Raw genomic sequence first — 26,585 nt, 5'->3', positions numbered from 1 at the left:
ACTTACCATTCATTTCTATTATGCAGGGTGTGAGTGAGATTTTGGGTAAAATGTGTTAAAAAATGTCCATTCTCAATATTTTCAACATGCATGAAACCTCATGCTATTAATGTTATTAAATTCAATGCGATGATTACAAATATGTTTTAAGTTAGGACAATAAATTGTTAACCCATTTTTTATGTGGTTGAAATAATCGCTATAGTCTACAGGACAATATATAACCTGAAACATTTTATTACATACTTTACGTGTATTTAATGAATGTTTTCTATAAATGTGTTGTTTAAAATCAATGTACGTTTTAGAAATCATATTGCAGTCATGACGCACACAAAAAAATACGACGCCATTCCAATTACGGTGTAAGTACTGGTGCAATTCATAGTTTCTGAATGTGAATAATTTAAATGAACAAATTTTGCATTCTATTATTATAAAGAAATATTTTTTTTTACTTACCCTAAAGGGTACAAAAAAAGATTCAATGAAACTCAATCTTAAAACAAAGGGACCTGATAGGATGAGAAATATTGAAGACGGATGGACCTCGGGTAAAATATAATGAGGTTGGGAAATTGTGAGTGCGCTAGTGGTAATATTTTGTGATTTTACAGCTTTTATACTGTAATTTTACATGAACAATTTTGACATAATATTTCATGTTAAAAGGGAAGTACCTGTATATAAACCTATTATATAAACCTATATAAACCTATTTATACCTGTACATAATATAAACTGTAATTTTTAATACATTATTTGTTATGTGAATTATTTATTCACATAGTTTATATACGGGAAAATTTAACTTTAAGATGTAGTTTTTATATGTAAAATATAAAATACACCATATCAACTGTAAAACCGGAGTTTCTTCAAATTTTACCTAATATATCAAGTAACAATATTATTACTTAAGATATTATGTAAAATGTATATGAGTTATTAGTTAATATTACTACCATTTTTATCAGTGTACTTTTGCCCACCTCCTATATTCTATAATTGTTTTATTATAAAGGGTGTTTCTTTTTGAGGCAAAGAACTTTCATTTGGCAACACTGTTTTTTATGACAGCCGACCTGACAGACGCCACTAAAAAGCACCCGATTCCCGTCACCATTCGGCTATCTCCGACTGTCCCATTCGGAAATTTAAATATTATGTGAATGGCGGGCAACCAACAAAAGAGCAATGTTTGCTGCTAGAAGCAACGGTTTCTGGCAATAAGAATAATTAATGTAAATAATAATTAATGGAATAATAATTTAATTAAAATAAAAAATAGCGTTTCTGGAATAATAATAATTATTAATAAACTATATATAAATAAAGGATGCAAACAAGAAAATTTGGTTGAACGATCCAATGGAATGGAAATTGAATTTTTTTTTTGAATAAATATTTTTAAAAATTTCTTTGGGCGGACATGGATTTATTTGATTTTGGATATTATTTAAAATTACTATAGTTTATTTTTGAGAAAGTGTTATTTGAAAAATTTATTTTTCTACTACCTTATAAGAAAATTTTTAATTTTATTTCCCTGCATAATTGAATTTTTTTATTTGACTATATTTTGCTTATTATTTTTTATGAAATAAATTTTTTACATTAAATTGTGCTTATTAATAAGAATGAGAGTAGAAAATGAAGTACTGTAGGAGCAGTGTCATTTCCTCACTGAGGATGCTTTTGCTGGATCAAACTTCGCCCACTTAAGGAAATTATGCACTTTGTTCCCTTTTGTTATACAAATAACTATTATTTTTTTAAGCTCTCTATATGTGGACATATCAAAAGGAAAGGCCGAACTTAAACAATAGGGTATTGTATATTTAGAAAAAATAAATAAATGGAAAACAAAATTTATAAAATATTGTAGTATTGTACTTTAATTTTAATCTTAAATATATAAATGTTATTAATCTTTTTGAAATAAGTACCTATTTTTTTAAATAACTTTTATACCTAGGTAGAGAGGTAATTTTGGTAAGTGAAAACACAATGGAATTAATTAGTTATACTGTTATATAAATGTATCATATATTAACAAGTTTTATTTTATAAATGCTGCAAAGACATGTATATGACTGATTTGAAAAGAAACTTGATTATTTTATGCTAAAATACTAATTTACAATTCACAGTTTCAATTAATACTCATAAGAAGAAACTGCAAGAAACTTATGAGATAGGTAATGTTTTTCAAATATTTGCCTAAAACTTATAATAAATATACATAAAAAATTATAATACACATATACATACATATATAGTTAAACCTATAAAAATATACCTACTATTATATAAAAAAAATACTGATAAATAGAAAAAAATATACAATTAATTATTTTTATTTACTGCTCCTTCTTCTTCTTTGATGGAAAATAAACTTGTTTGTCCATTTTTCGTTTACTTGTATTTGTCTTATTTATCTGTTCCATCATTGATGTCAGTTGTCTCATGCACCTAGACATTTACAGGTATATGTTAATATATCTTATATAATTTTATAAAAAGATAACTTACTTATCATAAGTTTCATCATTTAAAGATCTTAAAAAGTTTGATACACTTTCAATTTCTCTTGTTGATTGCTTGTTCAATCGTTGTACTGCTACTTGTTGATTTTCAGTCGTCTCCTCATTAACAAATGTTTCAATTCCTAGACTATGGCTAGCTTCAATATTATTGAAAAAACATTCCCCAAGGAGTTCACCTAAAACAGAATCGCTTCCCTTCCTTTGCTCACACACCATAATGAACAATTGAAATTGCTACAAATTACCTCTAAAATCGCTTCGATTGCAACAATATACTTTTTCAATCTTGTCTTCAATTTTCCTTGTGCGAACAAGTGCATAGTTTGTGCTTACTTTATGCTCTCTTAACCATTCCTCAAATCTTTCTTCACTGGAAAAATGGAAAGTTGAGGACTCTATTTTGATATCATGACTTAACCTGTAAATGAGCTTCAAGTCTTTGATAAGTCTCACAAGAATACTTAGTCTCTTTGCATAAGGGACAAGAAATATGTGACTTTGGGTTATCTGGGAGCTGCTGCTTATGAATAACTTTAATATGATTGTTCTTAGCTGAAATGGAAGAAAACATTTTACTGCATAAGTGGCACAAATTTTTGTTGATTTGTTAATAATTTGGTCCTGATTCCGATAGTTTTGAGTAGGGCCGTCCATCTTTACAGCTAAAATCGCTAAATTGGAATTAATACAGCTTTTCAGGTATTAATTTAAAACACTATAAGCAACAATATGGTCAATATTTCATAAAGAAACAAGTTCAGTATAATCGCAATAATTGATCAAGTTAATTGGAGCTTTTTTATGAACGTAAACAACTAACAAACGCGGGAACATTCGTGTCGTTATTCTTGTCATTCACGTCAAACGACCGAATTTTTCTCCGAACATACACGATCACCGCCGGGAATCGGGTGCTTTTTAGTGGCGTCTGACAGTTCTGGGTTATTTTTAGATTAGTTTGGTTTGGCAATTCATCATGAACAGACTCACGCCTGAGCAACGTTTCCAAATTGTTCAAATTTATTTTGAAAGACATGGTTCTATTCGAGGAGAAACATATCGGGCATTACGTGAGTTTTATGGTGTACATAATCGTCCTTCAGAGAGATTAATTCGAGAAACTGTTGATCGTTTTCCCAATACTTTTACTCTAGTCGACAATACGCATCCCGTAAGACGCCGTACAGTGCGCACGCAACAAGCGATAGCTGCTGTGCAGCATAATGTTGATAATGATCCAAATGTTTCGTCGTTCTCAAGTGAACTTATGTCCATCCACTTTATGGAAAATTTTGCGCAAAGATCTCGGATTGCGAGCATATAAAATTCAACTTGTCCAAGAGTTGAAACCCCAGGATCATCTTTTGCGCCGTACATTAGCTGAATGGGCGAAAGGAAAGATTGCTGTTGATCCACGATTTCATATGAAAATTTTGTTCAGTGATGAAGCACACTTTTGATTAAATGGCTATGTAAACAAGCAGAATTGCCGAAATTGGGGGGATAAGAGTCCACGAGCTATTGGCGAAAAACCGTTACATCCAGAAAAACTAACCGTTTGGTGCCCTTTATGGGCCGGTGGAATCATTGGTCCTTTTGTCTTCAGAAATGCTGATGGTCAGAACGTTACAGTAAACGGTGAGCGATACAGAAACATGATAACCAACTTTTTTGTGCCTGAATTGGAAGCCGTTGCAGGCGTTGCAGAAATGTAGTTTCAGCAGGACGGTGCCACGTGCCATACAGCGCTAAACAATTAATTTACTGCAAGAGACATTCGAGCAACGAATAATTTCAAGGGATGGACCTGTAAACTGGCCAGCTCGTTCGTGCGACTTGACTCCATTAGATTATTTTCTTTGGGGCTATGTTAAGTCGCATGTCTACGCTGATAAACCCGAAACACTTGAGCACTTGGAAGCCAACATACGACGCGTGATTACCGAAATACAGCCTGCAGTACTGGAAAGTGTGTGAAAATTGAACCTCTAGATTATGCCACGTACGCGCCAGCTGTGGGGGGTCACATGCCCGAAATCATTTTTAAATATTAATGCCAAAAAAAAAATCTTTAATATAAAAGCAAATTTGTTCATATCAATAAAATATTTTGTGTTTAAGTTCAATTTAAAGTTCTCCGCCTCTAAAAAAAACACCCTTTATAATTGTTTTACTTTTGAATCACACCCCGTATATTCACGTAAATGCGGTATTTATTCTTACTATCGTCGATTAATGCCAAGGCTGCGATGTCCGAGTGGTTAAGGAGTTTGACTCGAAATCAAATGGGCTTTGCCCGCACAGGTTCGAATCCTGTTCGCAGCGTACTTTTTTTTATTTATTTTTTCAAATTAAAATTAATTCATTTTAGGATAAATAATTGTAATCTAAATTATAATTTTTTTACATTTTTATATGTACCACAAAAAAACTTATTAAGCAATTTTTGAATAGAACATTGCATTGTTGTATAATTTCAGTTGAAATAATCAATATCATATAATTCCTTTTATTATGCTACGCTAGGTGTCTCCACCTATATGACAATCATATTTTCTTAAATTGAATCAAAAGTAGATCTTACCTACTTACTCTTTGTTTATCTGAAAGTTTGAAATCTCGAAAATTCATTAATTAAATTTTTCAGATTTTAGTTTCAGAATTTCAGAATTTCAGAGCCAAAAATTGTAATGATTAGGATTACATACAAAAAAATACAATTTTAAGATTATGCTGATAATTCTCTCATTATCTGATATTCTGATATAATAATATGCACTGTGGATATTGACATTCTTCTACAAAATTAGGTTTAATGGCGGGTTCAAGATGCACGGAGAGAAACTTAATAGTGAGGTACTCCAAAAACAGAACGCATTTCATGCAAACAAATGGCTGTTAAAGCAGTACAGCTACGGTGACTGTTGCAATTACTCATAAATCCAACAGGTGACAAACCTGACATATGCAGGACTAAATACAATATATATATCTTAAATTGTTAATAATAATATTGTCTGCTAATAAACACAAAGGTAGTCGAATCTCTGGCACATCAAACCTTAGATTACCAGTGGTTATGTAGCACTAGATTATTAGTTAATAAAACAAAAATTTAAACCTTAGCCAAGTAAAAATTAAATTAAGTCATATACTCCAATTAAAAGCTAAGTCAGAAGCTAGTCAAGAAGAAGCTTCTAACTTCATCTTAAGCGTATTTTGTGGTATATATGGTATATAAGGTTCAGTTTAAGATATGTCCAGTGAACAGGATTTTTAGATTGTCGAAATCTTTTTAGGGATTTAATACGAAGTTTAATTAGAAAACGCATATTATCAGTTATCCAAAGTCCGTAAGGTCTACTGCATTTATATTACTTACTGACAAGTAACGATCGAAAATCTGAGGTGAAGAAACTAACTTTATCGTTAAAATTTTGCAAATTAAATAGAATATTCCAGTTAATATGCCTTAAGTCATATTAAAAATTCTCACAATCAATATTTTTAAAATCACGGTAGCTAAAATTGTTGCAAGGCAATTCATTCAATTTATCAAAATGTAAAGTGCAACAAATTAGAAAGTGGTCAAATACATGTGGATCTCTAGTTCTTACCTCTGTAACGTGTATAAGTTTTACTCAAAAGCCGAAACGTCGCAATTACACCAAGCGAGTAAACCTGCGATCACAGACGTCTTAAAACTTTCAAAAGTTAAAACGAGAGAACCCAAAGAAGTTCCAGGAAAAGTTCTTTTAATTATACGGAAAATTCTAAAATGCAATCTATATAGCGAAGCGTTTGGATATAAAGTCAACTCGTCGTCGGCGCTCTTAGACATTGTTTCCTGCCATTTATAAATCTCGGGGCTGCCGTCGGTCGTCGGCTTTGCCGCTTTTGTTTTGACTTTATCTCGACGGCGGACGTTTCCATCGCGGACCCGCTGCTGCTCCCGCTCTACCTTCTAAATAAAAAAAGAAAAAGAAAAAGAAACACGTACGACGTCGCGTCGCACGACCACAAACTCCAAATTTACACGAAAAATCCCATAAAGAAAGAAAAATACCCCGAAGATGTTTTTCTGATCTGATTACGATGACGTGTTTCGTCTTTAGGGGATCCATCATCAAGTTCACCACTACCGGTATGCATAGTACGACGCCCCCATCACTATGCATTACTGATGGTATGATCAGTAACGTCTTTAATAGAAGCTCCATTAAGACTAGGTTCCAAAGAAGATTGCTCTCTAATAATCTTCTAGGTGATAGCGGATCCATGTCTACCATATCTTTTTACTCCCTATAGGAATCCAAGTACTTTAAGAGAAAGATAATATAATGAAGCTTTGGCACTGAGCGATTTGGAAGCAATCATTAGGGAGATACAGTCAAATGTTGCAGAATGGTTCACTGCTAATCAATTGAATCTTAATCGTTCTAAAACAGAAGTGGTTTATTTTTCCTTACGTTATGGCTCAGCTTTAGAGAGTGCAAGAGACGTAAAATTTTGATGAACTGATGAACTGTGAAAAAATGGCTTCTCGTGAGTATGCACCGAGAACGTTGGCTGACGTAGTTTCTGAAAATGTACTTGCAACTGCATACTATGCATGCATTGAATCGAGGCTTGTCTATGCTCTTCTAGTTCGGGGTCATTCACCAAATATTAAAAGAATCCTTAGTCTTCAAAGAAAGGCTATAAGAACGATTGCAAAAAATCCTTATAGAGCAGACTGCAGACAATCTTTTATTAACCTAAATATCTTAACGGTCTTCTGTCTTTACATACTTCACTGCCTATGCTATGTAAAAAAATAACCTAACTTCAGATGATACTCACAGAGATAGAGAGATATGTATGAGCATTTAACTAGAAAAAGAAACAACTTAGGCAAAAAACCGCCATATGTTTCTATGCTCCAAAATTTTTTAGCTTGCCACCGCCTTCCATAAAATTGCTTAATATAAACGAATTAAATCTGTTATTAATTTTATTTCTTTGCTAACTTAAGTTGTGTATCTACTTGATCCTTTATCTATCTATTTGTGTATTTATTGATTTTTCATGTGTGTACCATTTCATTGACGTGTGTAAAATTTTTTTGTAACACTAATAAAAATCTATTCTATTCTTAAACGACTTTTCCCCAATTTGTCACGAGACCTTGCAAGTAAAGTTAGTATATAACACAGAAACATGCAAGGAATATGCCAGAAACATTCACTTGCGACAATAGAAATATGCCGGCAATCATGCTATTTCTTTACAAATATAACAGAAATGTTTCAACAACGACCATGTCACTTTTTTTAACATATGTATGACATCTTATATGGAATATGTTTCTGCGACATTATAGAATGTCGTATGTTCGTCGTACTACAAATGTTTCATTTAAAACATTTGTAAAAATAAGTATTTAGTTAATAACATGAAATGTATTTTATAGATAGTTTTATGATATATAACAACTAACAAAAATTGCACCTATTTTACATAAATATATTTTTTTTTTTTTATCTTAGAACAAAAGTAGAGTAGGGTAAAAGAGAGTGTTACCTACCTGCAGAAGCAATAGATGAATTTTAAGCCCTTATAACTACTAAAATCTAATTTCATTCAGAAACAAAAACCCAAAAGTGGCGAAAACGGTCACTGCAGCTAGTGCTGCCAACGTAAATCTGGTTTCTTTAGTTTCTAACCAAGAAGTTAAAGATAACTATGTCAGTTCTATGGCGGTTATTTTAAATACATAATTTATATAATTTTAGGATAGTTTTGCAAGATATTTGTAGAGATTTATACGAAATTTTGTGCTGAAGTGATGCTGAGTATATTAACAGTTAAAAAACTCAATATTTAAAATTATTTATTTGCTATATAGGTATATAATTATTGTACCTGCTCGCAGATTTTTCCTGTTTTTTTTTTATATACCTTATTTTTATGATGTTTTATTTTATGACTGCTAAAACATTCACATGCGTGCAAACATGAATGAGTAAAATATTTCTAGAACATCATATTAGAATCATACCAGCAATGTTTTACAAAAATCATAGGTACAATATACAATAAATCTTCAAAACATTGCGTCATAAATGGTTCTTAAACGGTGTTTTCGGCATATCCTGTATTATCTGTATTATAATATTGACATTACCAATTGCGAGGTCGTGGATAAGCCAGAAGAAAATGTCGTTAATGATATTTCAAAAGTTGTTAATTAAGCAAGAAACGTTAATTAATTGGGCCAGATAATAAGGACGAATTACTTTCAATAACACCAAAATGTTTATCATTTAACTTATATCTCATTACATTATTAAGATACAAGACATAATAATATATAAGTACATATAGAGAGTTATTTACTGTATATGAAGTGGAATATGAAGAATTATAAAATTAATTCTCATAAAATTTTGCGTAAATGCAAAAATTCTACGTTTGTAAAATGTTTTGCTAATAGGACTATTGTAGATTCTATGGAAATCTGGCAACAGCTGAATAATTTTTAATAGAACATCCCATATTTTATTACATTTTTGCGCAAAATTGTATAAAAAATAATAAAGTATATCATTTGACATCACTAGTTTTAATTGTTTTTGAGATATAAATAGTTAAAAAGCGAATTTTTCGGATTTTGCTCATTGAGCCAAATCTATTTAAGATAGAGGAAATGGATTTTACTTTGCTTTTTTAAGGCCTTCCTAATAGGTCTATAAATTTTATTAGAACCGGTAACACTGCTATTACTATCACTGCATCCATGTTGTATATGGTGGATAAATCAGTGAGTGCATTTATGCATTATTAATTGCAGGTTAGTGTAAATTTGTTGCATTTTTTAAAGCTTATTTTAATTTTTTTCATTATAATAAAATATTAATGCATTAACACGGATTTAAATTTTTCATGGAATTTCAGGGAAGCACGACTTCTCTAATCTTGTCTACACCTTTTTCATTCATGCACAGTAAGTAACAATTCTTCCATTACTTTAAAAGTTCTTAAATAAGTGCAGTATATGCGTCTGCTACTTGGGGAAGATCATCCATTTTTTCCATTTCTAGATTTTTAGGAACTTTAAGAGCTTATTGAGCCAAATATATTAAAGATGAAAAAAAATGGATTTCACCACTTTCCTGTCTTAAAAAAAAATATATATATATAAGAAGATGCTTAGATACATCTTTTTGATACAGGTAGATCCTAAGAAAAACTATAGGATCATCTTATTTTGATCACCCTATACAGTTGTATTTAATAAAAGGTAAAGCATGTATACTTGTACATTTGAAAGGTTTGTAAAATTTCTTTTAAGATAATATCCCCAGACTAATAAATCTTTTTTCATGTTTAATTATTTGTTAGTCTACAATACCTAAAAAAGTAGCAAAACAACAAAAATGTTATTCACCTTTAATTTTGTTAATCTATCTAAAATTGTGAGCTCAAATTCTAGATGAGGTGCAACGTCATGAATGTTTGGTTCAGAAACATGTAAAGATTTTGATGGACCATTTCCAGTTACCATCATTTCTCTTCTTTTATCAGCTAATTCAGCTTTTCTGGATCGTTTTAATTTGTCCCATAACCTTTTTAGCAACAACATTAATTTCTGCGATAAATGTATGCTATTTATTTTCGGAACTGAGGCAAGCCGAAGGCAGCATTATAGTTTTTATTTAAATTAGAAGAGTTTTATTGTCTTTATATAAAAATGTTATGATAACACAAAAAATGACATTTAAAAGCGTTTCTTATAATGACACCGTTTGTGGTGACACGCAATTCGTAGGAAACGTGTAATTAAACCAGCTACCGCATGTATAATATTATGTGATGGCGAACTGAACATGATGGTAATTGATAACCGCTCACGGAATAGACGTAGAAACCGCAAGACAGGCGTTGTTTGCGTTTCCTACCAAATCTTACAAATTAGTCGGATGTGGTCGATGCGTTGACTTTTTTCAGAAATCCATAATTGGGTTTCGCAACGGCCTTAAAGAGGGATCAATACGAGAGTATTTTATTCATGTCCAAGTATATAACATCATGAAGGGCGAAAAAAGTGGCTATGAAAAAGTTTATTTTTACTTTGTTCTACGACTTTACATGACAGAAAATAATTTAAAAGATTTTTTGATTTATTCCGATATTTAAAAAGTATTAAATTACGCTATTTTACCCTAATTTTACTGACCTTTTATCTTTGAATTTTTTACACTTAAATTTGACACCCTGTTGTTTTATTTGATAGTCGTAGAAAAAGTATAGTCTATAACATGTGCTAAATAGACAATTCTCTACTCGTGTAGAATTTTGCTTATTTGGCACTTGTTATAGAATATACTATTTTAGCAGTGTCTCGATGTGTATTAATATTGTAAAAAGCAGTAGACACAAATCAACTGCTTTAAAAAAAAAATATATTTATTTAAGGACATTCTCAGAAAAACCGATATTTTACAAATCAGATTTTATGCTTTAAATAAAAATATTTTTTTCTAATAATTAAATTATTAAAAGCCAATAAAGTGATCATTAAATCAGTGTAGCATTTTCGTAGAACCTAGCAGAAATGTGCCATCTAAGCCCTAAACATTATACAGCAACTCAATAAGCTAATTAATTAATTTTAGAGCGGGAATCAGGTGCACCCCATTAACATGAACAAGACAAAAAGAGTCAGCGACCTTGGGGCATAAATAATAAACCCGCCCACCCTTTTCCCTCTCACTCTCACACCGAAACTTTATTTATTTACCGAATTTTTAAACAGTAATTACGCCCTCCCTCCTACCTGGACCATTAAAATTTTAATTACCGCCGTGGTGTGGAGGAGACCCGCTCCCCCTGCCGCCCTACCAACCCCCCTCGGAACATTCAAGTTTTCTCTTGTTTTAATTTTTGTTTTTTTCTTCTTCTTTTTTACATATCGTATACCGACGCGAGTAGACTGAGGCCGGAGCCGTATATATATATATATTTTATTCCGTTTTAAAGTTGATTAGAGTGAACGGCGAGGTCGCAACAGGAGGGCGCCCCCCGTCGCGATGTAAGTGCTTATCTTGGCCATATCAAACCGTTATAACATGGAGTCGGCCGTAATTTATAGGCAAGGTGAGCCCGCTTCATTAGGAAAAGGCGTCCCCCGGTCGCCCCCTCGTCTCCCTCCCGCCGCCCTCTCTCTATAATACCCGTCGGCCCGTTGTAATATTCACCCAAGAAGCCTGAATATCCATCCGACCAACTACATATTGTTGTTGCTGTAAGGATAATTTACACACGACCGACGATGGAGTTTCAACCCGTCTCCCGTCCTGCTGGTTATAGTAATAATGGATATTCAATTCCGACGGTAGGTTCCATCGTTTGACCGGTTTATTTCTAAATTTAAAAAACAAAATCTTTTCCTGTAAGTTAGTAAATTGTGTTTTCTCGTTAGTTATGAGAAGCAAAAGTTTTAGTCCTGAACCTCGCATCTAAAATATATTCAATAAGGTGATACGTGTTTTGCATCCTCACACCTAAATAATAATAATAATCGTCTTTTATTCAAAAAAAAAAACAACAGATTGACAAATATTACAAATGAACAAAAAAGACGAAGTCGAGCCTAAGGCTACTCAGACTTAACCCTAATAAATAATAAATATACATAGTAATCATACATAGTAATAATAAGAAAAATAATACAAAGATGAAATATTATAAAGAAATAATTGTTCCCACCAAAAAAACACTTATACCCTTCTTTATACCCAACACGGGGGAGATATAAAACTCACAACCTGCACCAAAACAATACTGTACACAAACAAACACCCTTGTATGCAATCACCTCACTAGTATCATGCTTACCTCTGGAGCGCACGATACTAGTGGGTTAAAAAATAGGAGCTCAACTGTTCTCTAAATAAAAACAACCTAAATCTTGACTTAAACTTAGTTAAATTATGAACTAGTAAATCATTGTTTAGCAAGGAGTTGAGACATGTTTTAATCGCATTGTAAGTAAAAGAATTCTTGTATGTTCTTGTATTATGTCGAGGAATAATATATTTAAATTTCTGATATTTATATCATGGACGCTCAAATTGGTTTTAAATTTATTTTTTAGAGATTTAGATATGAATTTTGAATTAGTAATTCAAAACCTAAATACTGTCCTCTTCAAGTCAGCACCCTGTCTATATGATCTGATTTGATATAAAATAAGTGATGTAGAAATGATATTTGTTTAATACAATAAAATTATTCAAAATGTTAAAAATTTCTTTTTTAAAACGTGAATTTTAAGTAATGTATTAAATATTTAATTTACATAAAAATGCTTCTAATTAAGTAGGTAAAATTACTCTAATACAGTGCATTAAAGAAAAACACAAAAATAGTTCATAAACCATAATATTACTTATATTTAAACCATACTCTATTATTAATAAATATTTATCGTGTAAATATTTTTTGACGACGTCACTGGCGATTCCTTGGATCTTGAGCGGCGTTGCCATGTCACTACATTTTTCCTTAAAATACATTATCCACATTTATTTAATTCGGTGAATATCGACTTTCATCCTATTTATTCATGGGACACCCTGTAAGCAAAACGATGGATTAATTATGGGGTCGTGTTTATCACCTTTTTCAGTGAAGTATTTATGAATAACTTAGAACCTAATAGTGCATTTTCCAATTTCTTCATGAGTTATAAGAGATATGTTGATGATATTTTTATCTACGGGATGGTAGTAACGATCAGCTTTATGATTTTTTGTTGCTTGTTAATTTTTTACACTTCAAGATTGAATTTATCATTGAAAAAACAATTGAAGGCAAATTACCATTCCTGGACTTACTTTTGACCCGTAATAACGGTAAATCGAATTTGTAGGTTATAGGAAAGTTTCAGTTACAGATAACATTATTCAATTTACCTTTCTCACCTAAATGTTCTACCTTCAACTCACTGTTCTTTAGGCTGCTTAAGTTACTCCTTACCAAAACAGGTTTCTTTAAAAAGTTAGATACAATCAGGCAGATATATATCCGTTAACAACGGTTTCGTTTTGGCGACTATCAACAAATTATATCATAAATTCTTAAATAAATATAAACTTTCTTACAATTTAATTCATGCAACTAAAACAATAACAACCTCTTATTTTTTGGAGACATCTCACAAGGATTGGTCAAGTTTTTTAAGAATTCAAATGTCTCAACCCAGACTGATTATAGAAGGGAATGAACAAGGCAAATGCCCAGGAGGCAGATCTCCAACTAGATGTGTAGACCAAACAAAACCCTTAATAAGACTGCACGATGTCGCCAGAATTGCACAAAATAAGCAAGTATGGAAACAACTACTGAATCAAATTTAATGGTGTCACTACATCCTTTGGAAGATAATGGAAAGAGTAGGATATATAAAAGTAAAATAATTATTTCTTTTTTTCATATATCTTAACGATTTTGTGTGTTGTTTTAGTGACCCCGTTTAATTTTATTAATTTTTAAGGGTTAAGTTTTTAAATTTTTTTTCCCTTTATTGCCAACGTTTCTGCCTATAAAAATCAAAGCTTTTTATTTCAGGCATAAATTATTTTCAGGCAGCTGAGTGGCTTAATTGATTTTTTATTCCAGGCAGCTGAGCCCTAAATTAATTTTTTAAAAGTCCAGACAAGGCATGAACTAGTTTAATAAATATTGGATTGATAAAAATTATTCGACTAGTGTGTTGGAAGCCTTAGAATTTTCAATCTCAATCCATAAATAAATCACTTATTTACAAGCACCTTAATTAACAACTAAGTTCTTAATTAACGTCTTTGCGTATTTGCAAGCAGCTGAGTTTAGTTGCTTTTTATTTCAGGCAATTGAGCCCATACAAAAACGTTTTAAAATTCCAGGCATAGCCCTGAATTGGTTTTTAAATAATGCAAATTTAAGGCAGTGAAAATTATTCGAGTATTTTATTGAAAGCGTTAAAACTTATTTCAGGCATTCATAAATTATTTACTTGGAAACAGTTGAGTGACTTATTTAGTTTTTTATTCCAGGCAGTTGAGCCTCTAGTTAACGTTTTTAAATTTTAGGCGGAGCCCTAAATTAATTTTTAATTATTGTAAATTTAGGGCACTGAAGTTTTGGATTATTAAAAAAAATATTTGATTATTACTATTGGATGCCTTGGAATTTATTTCAGGCATTTTATTTACAAGCAGCTGAGTGGCTAAATTTGTGTTTTATTCTAGGCAGTTAAGTTCCTAAATAACTTTTTAAAATACCAGGCATAGCCCTGAATTAGTCTTTAAATATTTGCAAATTTAACGCAATAAAGTTTTGGATTATTTAAAAAATTATTTGACTATTATACCAGTGGAAGCCTTGAAATCCATTTCAGGCACAATATCCATATATTATTTGCAAGCAGCTGCGTGGCTTAATTGGTTTTTTATTCCAGGCAGTAGGCTTATAAGCCCCCAATTAACGCTTTAAAATTGCACACATAGCCTTAAATTAGTGTCTCAATATTGCAGATTTAAGGCTGTGAAGTTTTGGATTATTTATAAAATTATTTGACTACTATACTAGTGGAAGCCTTGAAATTCATTTCAGGCAAAATATCCATATGCTATTTGCAAGCAGCTGAATGGCTTAATTGGTTTTTTATTTCAGGAAGTTAAGCCACTAATTAACGTGTTAAAATTCCAGGCATAGCCCTGAATTAGTCTTTAAATATTTTCAAATTTAAGGCAGTGAAATTTTGGATCATTTTAAAAATTATTCGACTAGTCTATTGAAAGTCTTGAAACTTAGTTCAGGCACTCTATCCATAAATTAATTGCAAGCAACTGGCTGGTTTAATTGGTTTTTTATTCCAGGCACTTCAGCCTCAAATAATGCTTTAAAACTCGAGGCATAGCCTGGAATTACTCTTTAAATATTGAAAATTTAAGACAGTGAAATCTTGGATTATTTAAAAAATTATTTCACTAATCTTTTGGAAATCTTGAAATTTGTTTTAGGCATTCTATCCATAAACTAATTGCCAGTAGCTGATTGGTTTAATTGATTTTTTTATTCCAGGTAGTTCAGACCCTAATTAATGCTTTAAAATTCGAGGCATAGCCTTGAATTAGTCTTTAAATATTTGAAAATTTATCACAGTAAAATTTTGGATAATTTAAAAAAATATTTGAATATTATACTAGCCTTGAAATTCATTTTAGGCAAAATATCCATATTTTATTTTCAAGCAGCTGCGTGGATTAATTGTTTTTTTATTTCAGGCAATTAAGCCTGATTAACATTTTAAAATACCAGGCATAACCCTGAACTAGTTTTTAAATATTGAAAATTTAAGGCAATAAAGTTTTCAATTATTTTAAATATTATTCCACTAGTCCTTTGGAAGTTTTCAAATTTATTTCAGGCACTCTATCCATAAATTAATTGCAAGCAACTGGCTGGTTTAATTGATTTTTTATTCCAGGCAGTTCAGCCTCTAATTAATGCTTTAAAATTCAAGGCATAGCCTTAAATTACTTTTTAAATATTGAAAATTTTAGACAGTGAAATTTTGGATTATTTTAAAAATTATTTCACTAATCTTTTGGAAATCTTAAAATTTATTTCAGGCACTCTATCCTTAAACTAATTGCAAGCAGCTGACTGGTTTAATTGGTTTTTTATTACAAACAGTTCAGTCTCTAATTAATGCTTTAAAATTCGAGGCATAGCCTTGACTTAGTCTTTAAATATTGAAACTTTAAGAAATTTTGAATTACTTAAAAAAATATTTGACTATTATACTAGTGAAAGCCTTGAAATTCATTTCAGGCAAACTATCCGTATTTTATTTGCAAGCAGCTGCGTGAATTAATTGGTTTTTTATTCCAGGCAATTAAGCCCCTGATTAACGTTTTAAAATACCAGGCATAGGCCTGAATTAGTTTTCAAATATTGCAAATTTAAGGCAGCGAAATTTTGGATTATTTTTAAAGTTTATTTTTTAAATTTATTTCAGGCACTCTATCCTTAAATTAATGGCAAGCATCTAACTGATTTAATTGTTTTTTAATCCAGGCAGTTCAGCCTCTAATTAAGGCTTTAAAATTCGAGACATATCCCTGAATAATTTTTTAAATGTTAAAAACTTAAGGCAGTGAAGTATTACATTTTTTTAAATTTCCTCGACTGTTTTATGAATTTATTTTTTAGGCACTTGATCCGAAAATTATTTTCTTATTTAAAAGCCCTTGTGCCCTGAATCAAAACTCCGGTCAATTAAGCCTTCAATTATTTTAAATCTAAAGTAGACCATTTTTTTTTTAATTATTTGATTAGTCCTATATATGCCTCAGAATATATTTCAGGCAGTAAAGCCATTTGCCTTTATATTCCAAACATCAGTTAAATAATTTAAGCCTTTAATTGTTCAACTTTTTATTCTGAATTGACCTCATAGTAGCTCTTTCCAGGCATTTAAGCTTCAAATAATTTTTTCTTTAATTAAGGGATTCGGGTGATCATTAAATAATGAAAAGAAACTTCTTGTTGATGACTAATGTTTTCAAAAAGTGTGTCTCAAAGTGAGAGCCTTTCAAGAGCCACGAGTCCTCCCGATTCCTACTCTATAAACTCAATACACTCACTCAGTTGTGCAATGCCGTCATTTAATTTGACTGAGGAGCATCAGGGAGTTCAGAATCACTTACGGAAATCACTTACGAAAATTTCTCGGGAGTCTGCATTTAAATATTAAATAAGCAAATAAAATACGGACAATATCTGCCATCAGAGTGTAGAGAGAGAGAGAGACAGAAGGTTGAACCGTCAAAAAATGCACGTCACGAAAAAAGGACGTCAAACGAACGATATTATTTTGAAATCCCCAAATTCTAAGCGTCGTCGTAGGGTTTTAAAAGGCAGTGGCAGAGAAGCAACGAAACAAAAAAAAACGAGAGAAAGAAATAAATAAATCTCCAAGGGACGCGGAGATATTTGGAACGTGTATTATTTCGGGAACAGTCACGGCTGAAAGCCGTCGACGGGGGCGAACGGGAGTCAAAAAGGGGTGCCGAGGGGGGCGGATACGGCAGTTCCTTTTATTTAATTTGGTTTATTTGGCCCGTTTTCCCCTTTAGATTTATGTAGCTATTAGGAGAGTCAGCGTTTTTTGACTGATGTGTCCTTCCAATAATAATACTAATGACACTCGTGCGCTTTTCGATGCTGCCCGTTCTACCTACCCCCTTGTTACCCTCGTTATTATTACTCTGATGACATTAATTGAACTTTCTGTTAAACGTCTTGTTTTTCAATTGTTATAATGATAAAATGACACTTGATAATTCAATCAGCTTTTAGCAAAAGTGCAAATTTTTGCGTGTGATTTTTTTCTTTTTTATCAACCTGTACTATTATAAAATATGAGGAATATAATACAGGATGCCATTGAAATGGTGTGAAAAAATTCGGGGGGTGATAGTACTCCTAAAAATATTAAAAAATGTTTTTATAAGTATAGGGCGGAAAATGCATATTGAAGAAGTTAGAGGTACTGACAAGGTGAATTTAAAAACTCTGTAAAAATTGTAGGCTTAAAAAACAAGATAAGATTTTGAAAAGAATCTTTTGCCAAAAATTTTGAATGAATGCTCTGGTGTTACTGAAAAATTATGTGGAAAAAGTACGTTATTGGTTGGACATTTTCTCCCTTGTGTAAACAGAATCGTATATGATATACGTATATTCTACAGTTTAATAAATATACTTTGATCATATACGATAGATATACCAATAGTTTTAATTAAAAAACTATATTTTTGAACCTAGATAATGAAAAGCTTACAAACAAATTTTTAATAAGAAATTGTTTTCCAAAATAATACGCATAAACAACAGCTAGTTTTATTGTTAATATCTAATCTAATAACACAGTTTGTTTATTTAAATTTGATATAATTATATATATGTATATTATTAAATACTTAATACAAAAACAGTGCCATTAGATTGGATATGATGAACGAAAAACTGTGATTTTTCAATATAATTTTTTACTGCGCAAATATTTGGGGTGGGTGGGGGGTCAAGGGTTATGTTGATAAAAAAAAAATGTTTTTGCAAAAAATATATATTCAATATTAAATATTATAACACTGTTTATTGAAATTTGATATAATTTTATATAGAAATATTCGTATAAAAACAGCGTTATTAGATTGGATAATATGGAAGACAAACAGTGATTTTTCAGAAATAATTTGTCAAATATTTAAGGTTTAGTAATCGAGTTTAAAAACTAGATATGTAAATCCCGTTTCAATTTTTTTTAAATGCCGAAATTTTCTTTATTTGTAAACAGAATCGTATATGATATACGTATATTCTGCAGTTTAATAAATATACCTCGACCATTTACGGTTGATAAATATACCAAAACCAAAAATTAAGAGTTGCTTGGGAGTCCTTAATTAATTCATAGAAAATGTCCATTCATTTCAATGCAGACATCTGCTCTTCTTCTCCACGATCTGCGTACCCCGTGGAATATCCCTGGTGTTGTACGAATTTGATTGGAACAGTCAATAATGCGTTTCCATAGTTGCTTTTCAGCATTAATCGGGACTGAGTAAACCAAAATTTTCAAAGTTGCTCCAGAAGTGGAAATCTACTGGATTAAGATCTGGTGATCTTGCTGGCCAAGCTGTGGAACGCTACGTCCTGGATTGGTTTAAATGATTCCTCACCGCTAGCGGAAAATCAGCTGATGCACCATCATGCATAAAATACATGATCTGCTTTTGTGCTATGGGAACTTCCTTTAAAAGTGCTGGTAGATCCTGTATTAGAGAGTGAAGATAATTTGACCATTTAATCTAAAGGGAACAGCACAAAGTCTCGGTCTCAAAAGTATTTATTAATTCTAACAGTAGGTTACACGTGTTTCACCAAAGCCAAGAAAGTCCCAATCCTAGACTGTGTTAATGACTTCTACTAGAAATATCTCCAAGGATCTGGTAGCGCAGTAGTTTATACAGGGTGTGCCAACAAGGTATATGGCTAACTTAGCGCCTTAACTATACGAGGTAGAGCAAAAAGTTCTACAGCAAAGTTGTAGGGTTGACAAAAACCTACGAACTAAAAATATTTTTATCTATACTGTGTGTCACAAAAAAGTTACCATAAAATATGATTTTTTTTTAATGGTGCGCTCTGTATATTATGGTACTAAATGTGAGGCAAAAAGAGATATTATGGTACTAAATGTGAGGCAAAAAGTAAAGTATACTTTGGTATAACGTTTTTAAAATTTCCGTGCGGCGTTGCAACGTAATTCATTTTTTTATGTTATTTTTTGCCTTTTAGAGGGTTCGTTTAAAAAATCATAATTAACTTAAAATTTATTCTGCGCCTATGAAACTTGTACCTCAGGTAGTCTAGGGTACCTCCTCTAGGCTGACTATGATAATTTGTAATTTTTTAATACAGTTTTAATACCTTGATTTTTTTTTAATATGTCCTATAGCTAAACCAAGTACTTTTTGAGATATTTAAACTTTTCTGTAAAATACTACGCATAAGAATACCCGTTATTCTTTAAGTTTTGATTAATATTGCTTAGAAACATTGGTTTAAACGTCAAATAATAATTGTCAGATTATTAGTTTTATGACAGCAGTAGACAAGATCAATGTTTTTTCTTCAAAAACCATTTTAGAAATTATTATAAGTGAGTTAGTTAATCGATTTTTAATTTTTCTTGTTCGTTTTTTAACCAATATGAATTTGTTGATATGATAATTATGCCCTTGGTGCTGCTGAATGAAATAACCTTTTGGCATCTAGAATTTATGCGCAACTTTATCCTGAAAGGAGACATTCCCAAGGACAAGTGTTTCAAAAACTAAAAGAAAGATTTGAGAGAACAGGAAGTGTAATTTATGAAAAACATGAACGGGTGAAGCCAGTTACAAATGAAACAGGATGGCAGTAGCCTTAAGTGTCGTTGAAGATCCTCATAAAAGCGTTCGGCAGCTTGCTAAAGAATTACCCTTTAGCGCAACATCAATATCTCGCATGCTTCGAAGCGAAAAATTCCATCTTTACCATATTCAATTGTTGCAGGAATTACTTCCGCAGGATTATGAAAGAAGAATGGCTTTCTGTCAGTGGGCGCAAAATAAGATACGTCACCCTGAATTTTTTAATTTTGTGCTTTTTTCGGATGAAGCTACATTCCATAAAATGGCAGTGTTAATAAACATAATTTTCATTATTACGACACAAGCAATCCATTCTTCACCCGAGAAATTCATCATCAACATAGATGGTCGCTTAATATTTGGGCAGGAATAATAGGATATTACGTTATTGGGCCGCACTTTTTTAATGGACATCTTACAGGTGAAATGTATTTAAACTTTTTACAAAACGATTTTAATGTCCTTCTACAAACGTTGCCTGACCATGTTCGAGATAGAATTTGGTTTCAGCATGACGGCGCTCCAGCTCATTATAGCCATGCAGTTAGAAATTTTGATGACTGGTGGCCGGTCCCTTAACCCGCAAGGTTCCCAGATTTGACCAAACTGGATTTTTTCTTGTAGCGATATGTGAAGGAAAAAGTCTATCAAACAACTCCTACCACAAGTGAAAATATGAAAAATAAACTTCGGGAGATTTTTCAAACAGTCACGCCAATTATCCTGGAAAAGGTTAATGACTCATTCTCAAAAAGGGTAGACGCTTGCGTACAAAATTTAGGAGGTCATATTGAACACAATTTATAATAATTGTAATTGATCTTTAAAATTTAAAATTAGTGTAACGAGGTACATTTATGCAAAAATACGTAAGTACCTAACTAGTATGTAATTTAATTTTGCTGTTTTTTTTTATCACTTTAGGTGAATAATTGTGTGGGTTAATTCAAGTATGTAATAATAATAATAATAATAATTGTAGGAAAAGTAATAATTCTAATTCTTCAATAATTTTTTCCAAGCAATCTTGATCAAAACTTCAAGAATACCCGTTTTATGCATAGTATTTTACAGAAAATTTAAAATATCTCAAAAAGTACTTGGTTTAGCTATAGGACATATAAAATAAAAAATGAAGGTATTTGAGGGACAAACTTAATTAGATAAAAATATACAGGGTGTTCCATTTGAAAAATTTGAGAAATTGCGTATTTAATTTCAGCAAGTTTGAAAATTCTTTAAAAACACTCTGTATTAAAAAATTACAAATTATCATAGTCAGCCTAGAGGAGGTACCCTAGACTAACTGTGGTACATAGGCGCAGAATAAATTTTAAGTTAATTATGATTTTTTAAACGAACCCTCTAAAAGGCAAAAAATAACATAAAAAAATTAATTACGTTGCAACGCCGCACGGAAATTTTAAAAACGATATACCAAAGTAAAGTACTCTTTTTGCCTCACATTTTAGTACCATAATATACAGGGCGTACCATTTAAGAAAAATCATATTTTATAGTAACTTTTTTGTGACACACCCAATATACATAAGAATATTTTTAGTTCGTAGGTTTTTGTCAACCCTACAACTTTGATGTAGAACTTTTTGCTCTACCTCGTATAGTTAAGGCGCTATCTTAGCCATACACCTTGTTGGCACACCCTGTATTGCTTAACTGGCGTGTTTTTCGAGACTAGCATTAGGTTCGAATCTCGCTTAGGACAATAATTTTATATTTTTGTATTTTATCAATTTTAATTTAGTTGTTATGGTCTTTTACAAACTTGTGGCGTATCACATTCCTAAGAATTTATTTTATTTAGTGTATAATGTGACCGTAAAGCATGTACTGTTTGTAGTCGATTTTTAAGGTACCAGTTTTATCTAACTTTAAGGTTGTTATTGTATTTAGTTTCTTCGTTTTCAATTTTTAGGTCTGATGATGCTCTTAATGTGAGCGAAATACGTGTAACCTACAGTTAGAATTAATAAATACTTTTGAGACCGAGACTTTGTGTTTTGAGTTCCCTTTAGATTATTGAATCTAGGTCTCTTTGAGAAAATGGATGACTTCGTTCAATTTGACCATTTAGCCTAAAATGTTTATTAATATAAGAAACAAGTAGACTTCTAAGGCCTTTCGAAACGTGTAAAATTAATATTTAATAACATTTTAAAAATTCCACAATGCGAAAAAAATAACCTCAAAAAAGTTATTTCTGAAACAACCTTGCCACTGCAAAAAACTACCCTTTCCGATTTTCCAAATAATTTTTCAGTATCGCCATTTGATTTAAAGTCATTTCATCTTATTTCATTCAATTTCATCTTATTTTTTAAGCCTACAATTTAGGAAAAAAAATAAATCTACCCTTTCAGTAGAAACTTTTTTTTTCTACCCCTAACTCCCTTAATATGCACTTTCCACTCTTTACTTAAAGAAAAAATTTTTACTATTTTTTGGAGCACTCCCCGATTAATCACAACCCGATTTTTTTAAACCATTTTAATGACACCTTGTATAAAGCGGATTTTTTTTTAACCATTTTGGTAAATAGTGGTTTCATCAAATTCTACTAAATTTAGATATAATATTCAATAAGGTAATGATTAGTAAATAGATCATTCATATTTAAAAAGAATATTCATGTTGAATATTCAAAAACTGACAGATCAAGTGGCAATGCCCTTGAGAAAAATGTAATATTTGAAATTAGCGGGTTTTTCAACTTAACTTCATAAGCTGGAATCGCTCATTTGCATAAATGATTATAAATTTTGTTATATAATATTGATTCAAAAATTTTGCTTGGACAACACATTAATGCTACAGGTCTATAATTTGAAATATCAGCCTTGTCACCACTTTTAAATATAGGAGCTATTTTTGAGGTTTTCCATAAATGTGGATACATTTTTTTTCAAATATTGATTTGACCCGCCCAATAACTAAACAGCCTCTATAAATATATAAGGATAAGATCAATGTATTTAATTTTTTTAAATAAAAATTGACTTTTTATAAAATCGAAAAAATAATCTGTATTTACCTGAATTAATGTGGCTACCCATGGTTTCCAGAATCAAAAGCTCTATGTTTTGATCAGAAAATCCTGTTGTCTAAAGCTCCATCTTATTTATATGATAAGTTATCATTTCGGATAGATGTGCATAATATTAACTTAAATAGAAAAGATATCTTAACACCTCCTATGCATAAAACTGCTCAATATAATATATGTAAAGTTCTCAATATAATATATGTAACCTGTACAATTCTTCACCAAACTATATCCATTTAAGAAAGAAATTGGATCTATTATACTGAATAATATTATATAACCCACAGGGAATGTTTGTGTAAATTAAAATCAATAAAATTAAAATAAGAATTAAAAAAAATAAAATTATAAATTTATATTTGTGTATAAAATAAGAACTATATAAGGTAGTTTGTGAGTTAGTTGTAGTTAAAAAAATTAATATGGTTATAATTTTTTCATAAAAAAAAAGATTTAGTGGTGAAAATCCCAGGTGAAATACTTCTTGGAGTTTCCTGCAAATGTATGAAATTTTCCCTGATTCATTGTGAATGATTTCAGGAAATAATATCGTTATTATCATGACTACCTGAGTTAAGAAGTTATTTTTCTGCACATTTGCACATTCTGCACGCGACATTTTATTAAGAAAGCTAGATTGGTTTGGCTTATCGCACATTGGCATTATTGTTTGGCTTCTGCAGTTGCTTGCTTCATTCTTGCAATCAAGGATATAGTATGTAGCATATAGAGGGTGTACATCTCGAAGTTTTGTCGCTTTGTCAGGGGTGCCTCACGGGTCTAACCTGGGGCCATTGCTTTTCTTATGTCTTATCAACGATCTACCATTTTGCTTAAAATATTGTGATGGTGAAATATTTGCCGATGATTTTAAATTTTATAGAGCAAAAGGACTGCGAACTCCTTCAGCATGACCTGAATAGAGTAATATTTTTGGCAAAACAAAACAAATTATCTTTTATTGTGTATTAAAGTAAATTTTACTAGAAAAGAAGTGCCAATTAATTAAATAATAATAAAAAAGTCTATGCACGCAGCATATTGAAATATGCCTCGATTGTTTAATGTCCATTCTATGGATGGGTGTGTATCTGATGGATATATCTTATGAAAATCTTTTGACATAATTTAATTTAAAAAAAACTTACTTTCAAAAGAAGTGTGGCCTGCTTGTTGTTTACACATAAGATCCTTCATAATAATATAGATTGTTCATTTCTTCTCGAAAAACTGCTGTTAATGGTAAATATTCATAACAATAGAGATTTAGGAACTTTTAATATAAAAAAAACAAATACCAATTTAGGTAAAAAGTCGTCAATTTTTTTCAATGTCCAGTGCCTCCAACCTACTTCATATTGACATATTTTACGAACCATTTGGGAAATTTAAAAAAAATATATCTAATGTAGAATATTTTTAAGTTTTTTTTCTTTTTATTTTTTTTTAAAGTTACCTAATGTGTTTTTGAATCTATTTTTTTTTTAATTTTTAATATGTAGTGCTTACTTACTCTACTTATTAGTAATTAAGGACCAATTGTAATCATTTAATGGACTTTGTGTCTGTAGATTGCATAAATAAATAAATTTGGTGAATGAAATTTGTCCTAAAAAAACTCAAACCCTACGTCTGGCACAATTAGATCCACAATCATCCCGTCGTCGTCCCGGTGTGACTTTATAAGCTCATACCTGCCCGTAGAAAACACAAATAAGAATTTAATCCTTTCGCGTTCCTAAGTCGACGATTTATGTGACTTCGAATTAAGGCGAGAGCGGTCACTATTATGCAAGAAGATGCCTTTTAAATTTACATTCCATAGGTAACAAAGGGGGCTGAATTTTTTTAATTAATTTTTTCTTCTTTATTTATTTTTTTTTTCGTTTTATCGTTGATCTTCTCCGATTTTATGGGATGCCGAAGAAAATACTATTAAATTATAATGACGGCCGTCCCGCGGCCCGCGGACGACGAAGAAGAAAACTCGTTAATTTATATTGTCGAAGAAAGCGTTTTATAATTGTACGAACAATTCGACGAAACCGTAAAATCGCTGATCGAGATTATGAATCTTTTAGTTTTTTGACACTTCATAAGGTCGTATTCTAGTTTTTATGGCCTGTAGTAAATTTTTGGATGATTAGCTGTATGTGAGTCATTCCTCCTCTTCTTTCTCAGCCATTTTCTGTTGTCCATTCCTGGATGTAGGCCTCCTTCATGTAGAAGAGTCGCACACAGGCGAAAATCGGGGAAAAGCCGGCCATAAATAGTAGTAGTGCTGATATGAACCACAAACATATTTAATCATAAGAAAATGTTAAAACTAAGATAACACGTTCATTTTAAACATTTTTTTAAATCCCCTCGCCTCCCTTGGGTTCATTTATTGCATTACATAGGCGCTGCGTAAGTACGCATTTCCTTAAAAAAATTTCAGAATGTTATTATTTCAACAATTTTTCAGTTAAGAGTTTAAAATTCATAATACGGAAAATTTTTGAAATAAAATTCAAAATGTTGAGACTTTTGATAATATAAGTACCTGAGTTTAATAAAATTTCTAGTTATAAATTACTAAATAAAGTTGTGATGTGTTTGTTTTTGTGCTATTTAATTTTATAAGTAACCTTTGCTTTGTGTGTAAAAATAAGCAATTAAAATACATGTTAAGAGTAATATATTTAAGTATGTAAAGTATATACAGAGCTTACTTAACAATAACTTTGTAATAATAGTAAAGCTTTTTGGGTTCATCAAAAAATGCCAAAACTTCTAAAGGGTACTGTTTAAGCTTTTTAGCAGATGATTTTTTCATATTGGAGATTAAAGGATCAGAAGATATTAAGAGATATAATATCTCCATGTTTTGTTTTCTTGAAAACTTCCGTGCATGAAATTCTCTGAATCTTTTAATATCTTTATTTCTTGATTCCTGGGCTTCTTCGCCAAGTTGCC

General features: G+C 31.1%; 1 protein-coding gene and 1 non-coding gene across 2 annotated transcripts; one reads left to right on the top strand and one right to left on the bottom strand.

The window, feature by feature from the left end:
* Nucleotides 1-2,103: 2,103 nt before the first annotated feature.
* On the bottom strand, nt 2,104-3,382 carry LOC126735253 (uncharacterized). The gene is made up of 2 exons (XM_050439201.1): nt 2,536-3,382; nt 2,104-2,475 (listed from the first exon to the last, which is right to left on the bottom strand). Exons 1-2 carry the CDS (start codon nt 2,763-2,765, stop codon nt 2,364-2,366), a joined length of 342 nt encoding a protein of 113 aa, XP_050295158.1. The 5' UTR covers nt 2,766-3,382; the 3' UTR covers nt 2,104-2,363.
* A 1,410-nt stretch (nt 3,383-4,792) lies between these two features.
* Trnas-cga (transfer RNA serine (anticodon CGA)) lies at nt 4,793-4,874 on the top strand. The gene has a single exon. It is a non-coding gene; the product is annotated as a tRNA-Ser (tRNA).
* The last annotated feature ends 21,711 nt before the right edge of the window (nt 4,875-26,585 follow it).

The sequence above is a fragment of the Anthonomus grandis genome, chromosome 4 (assembly GCF_022605725.1).
Source record: "Anthonomus grandis grandis chromosome 4, icAntGran1.3, whole genome shotgun sequence".
Classification (NCBI taxonomy): Eukaryota; Metazoa; Arthropoda; class Insecta; order Coleoptera; family Curculionidae; genus Anthonomus; species Anthonomus grandis.
Note: the sequence above shows the minus strand (reverse complement) of the source record. Positions and strands in the feature narration are given on the sequence as shown.

What these genes read in the sequence shown, in the direction of transcription:
- LOC126735253 (XM_050439201.1), bottom strand. Translation starts at nt 2,765, where the DNA reads ATGGTGTGTGAGCAAAGGAAGGGAAGCGATTCTGTTTTAGGTGAACTC. An exon ending in AATGATGAAACTTATGATAA is followed by an intron (nt 2,476 to 2,535) that starts GTAAGTTATCTT and finishes GTAAATGTCTAG; the next exon opens with GTGCATGAGACAACTGACAT.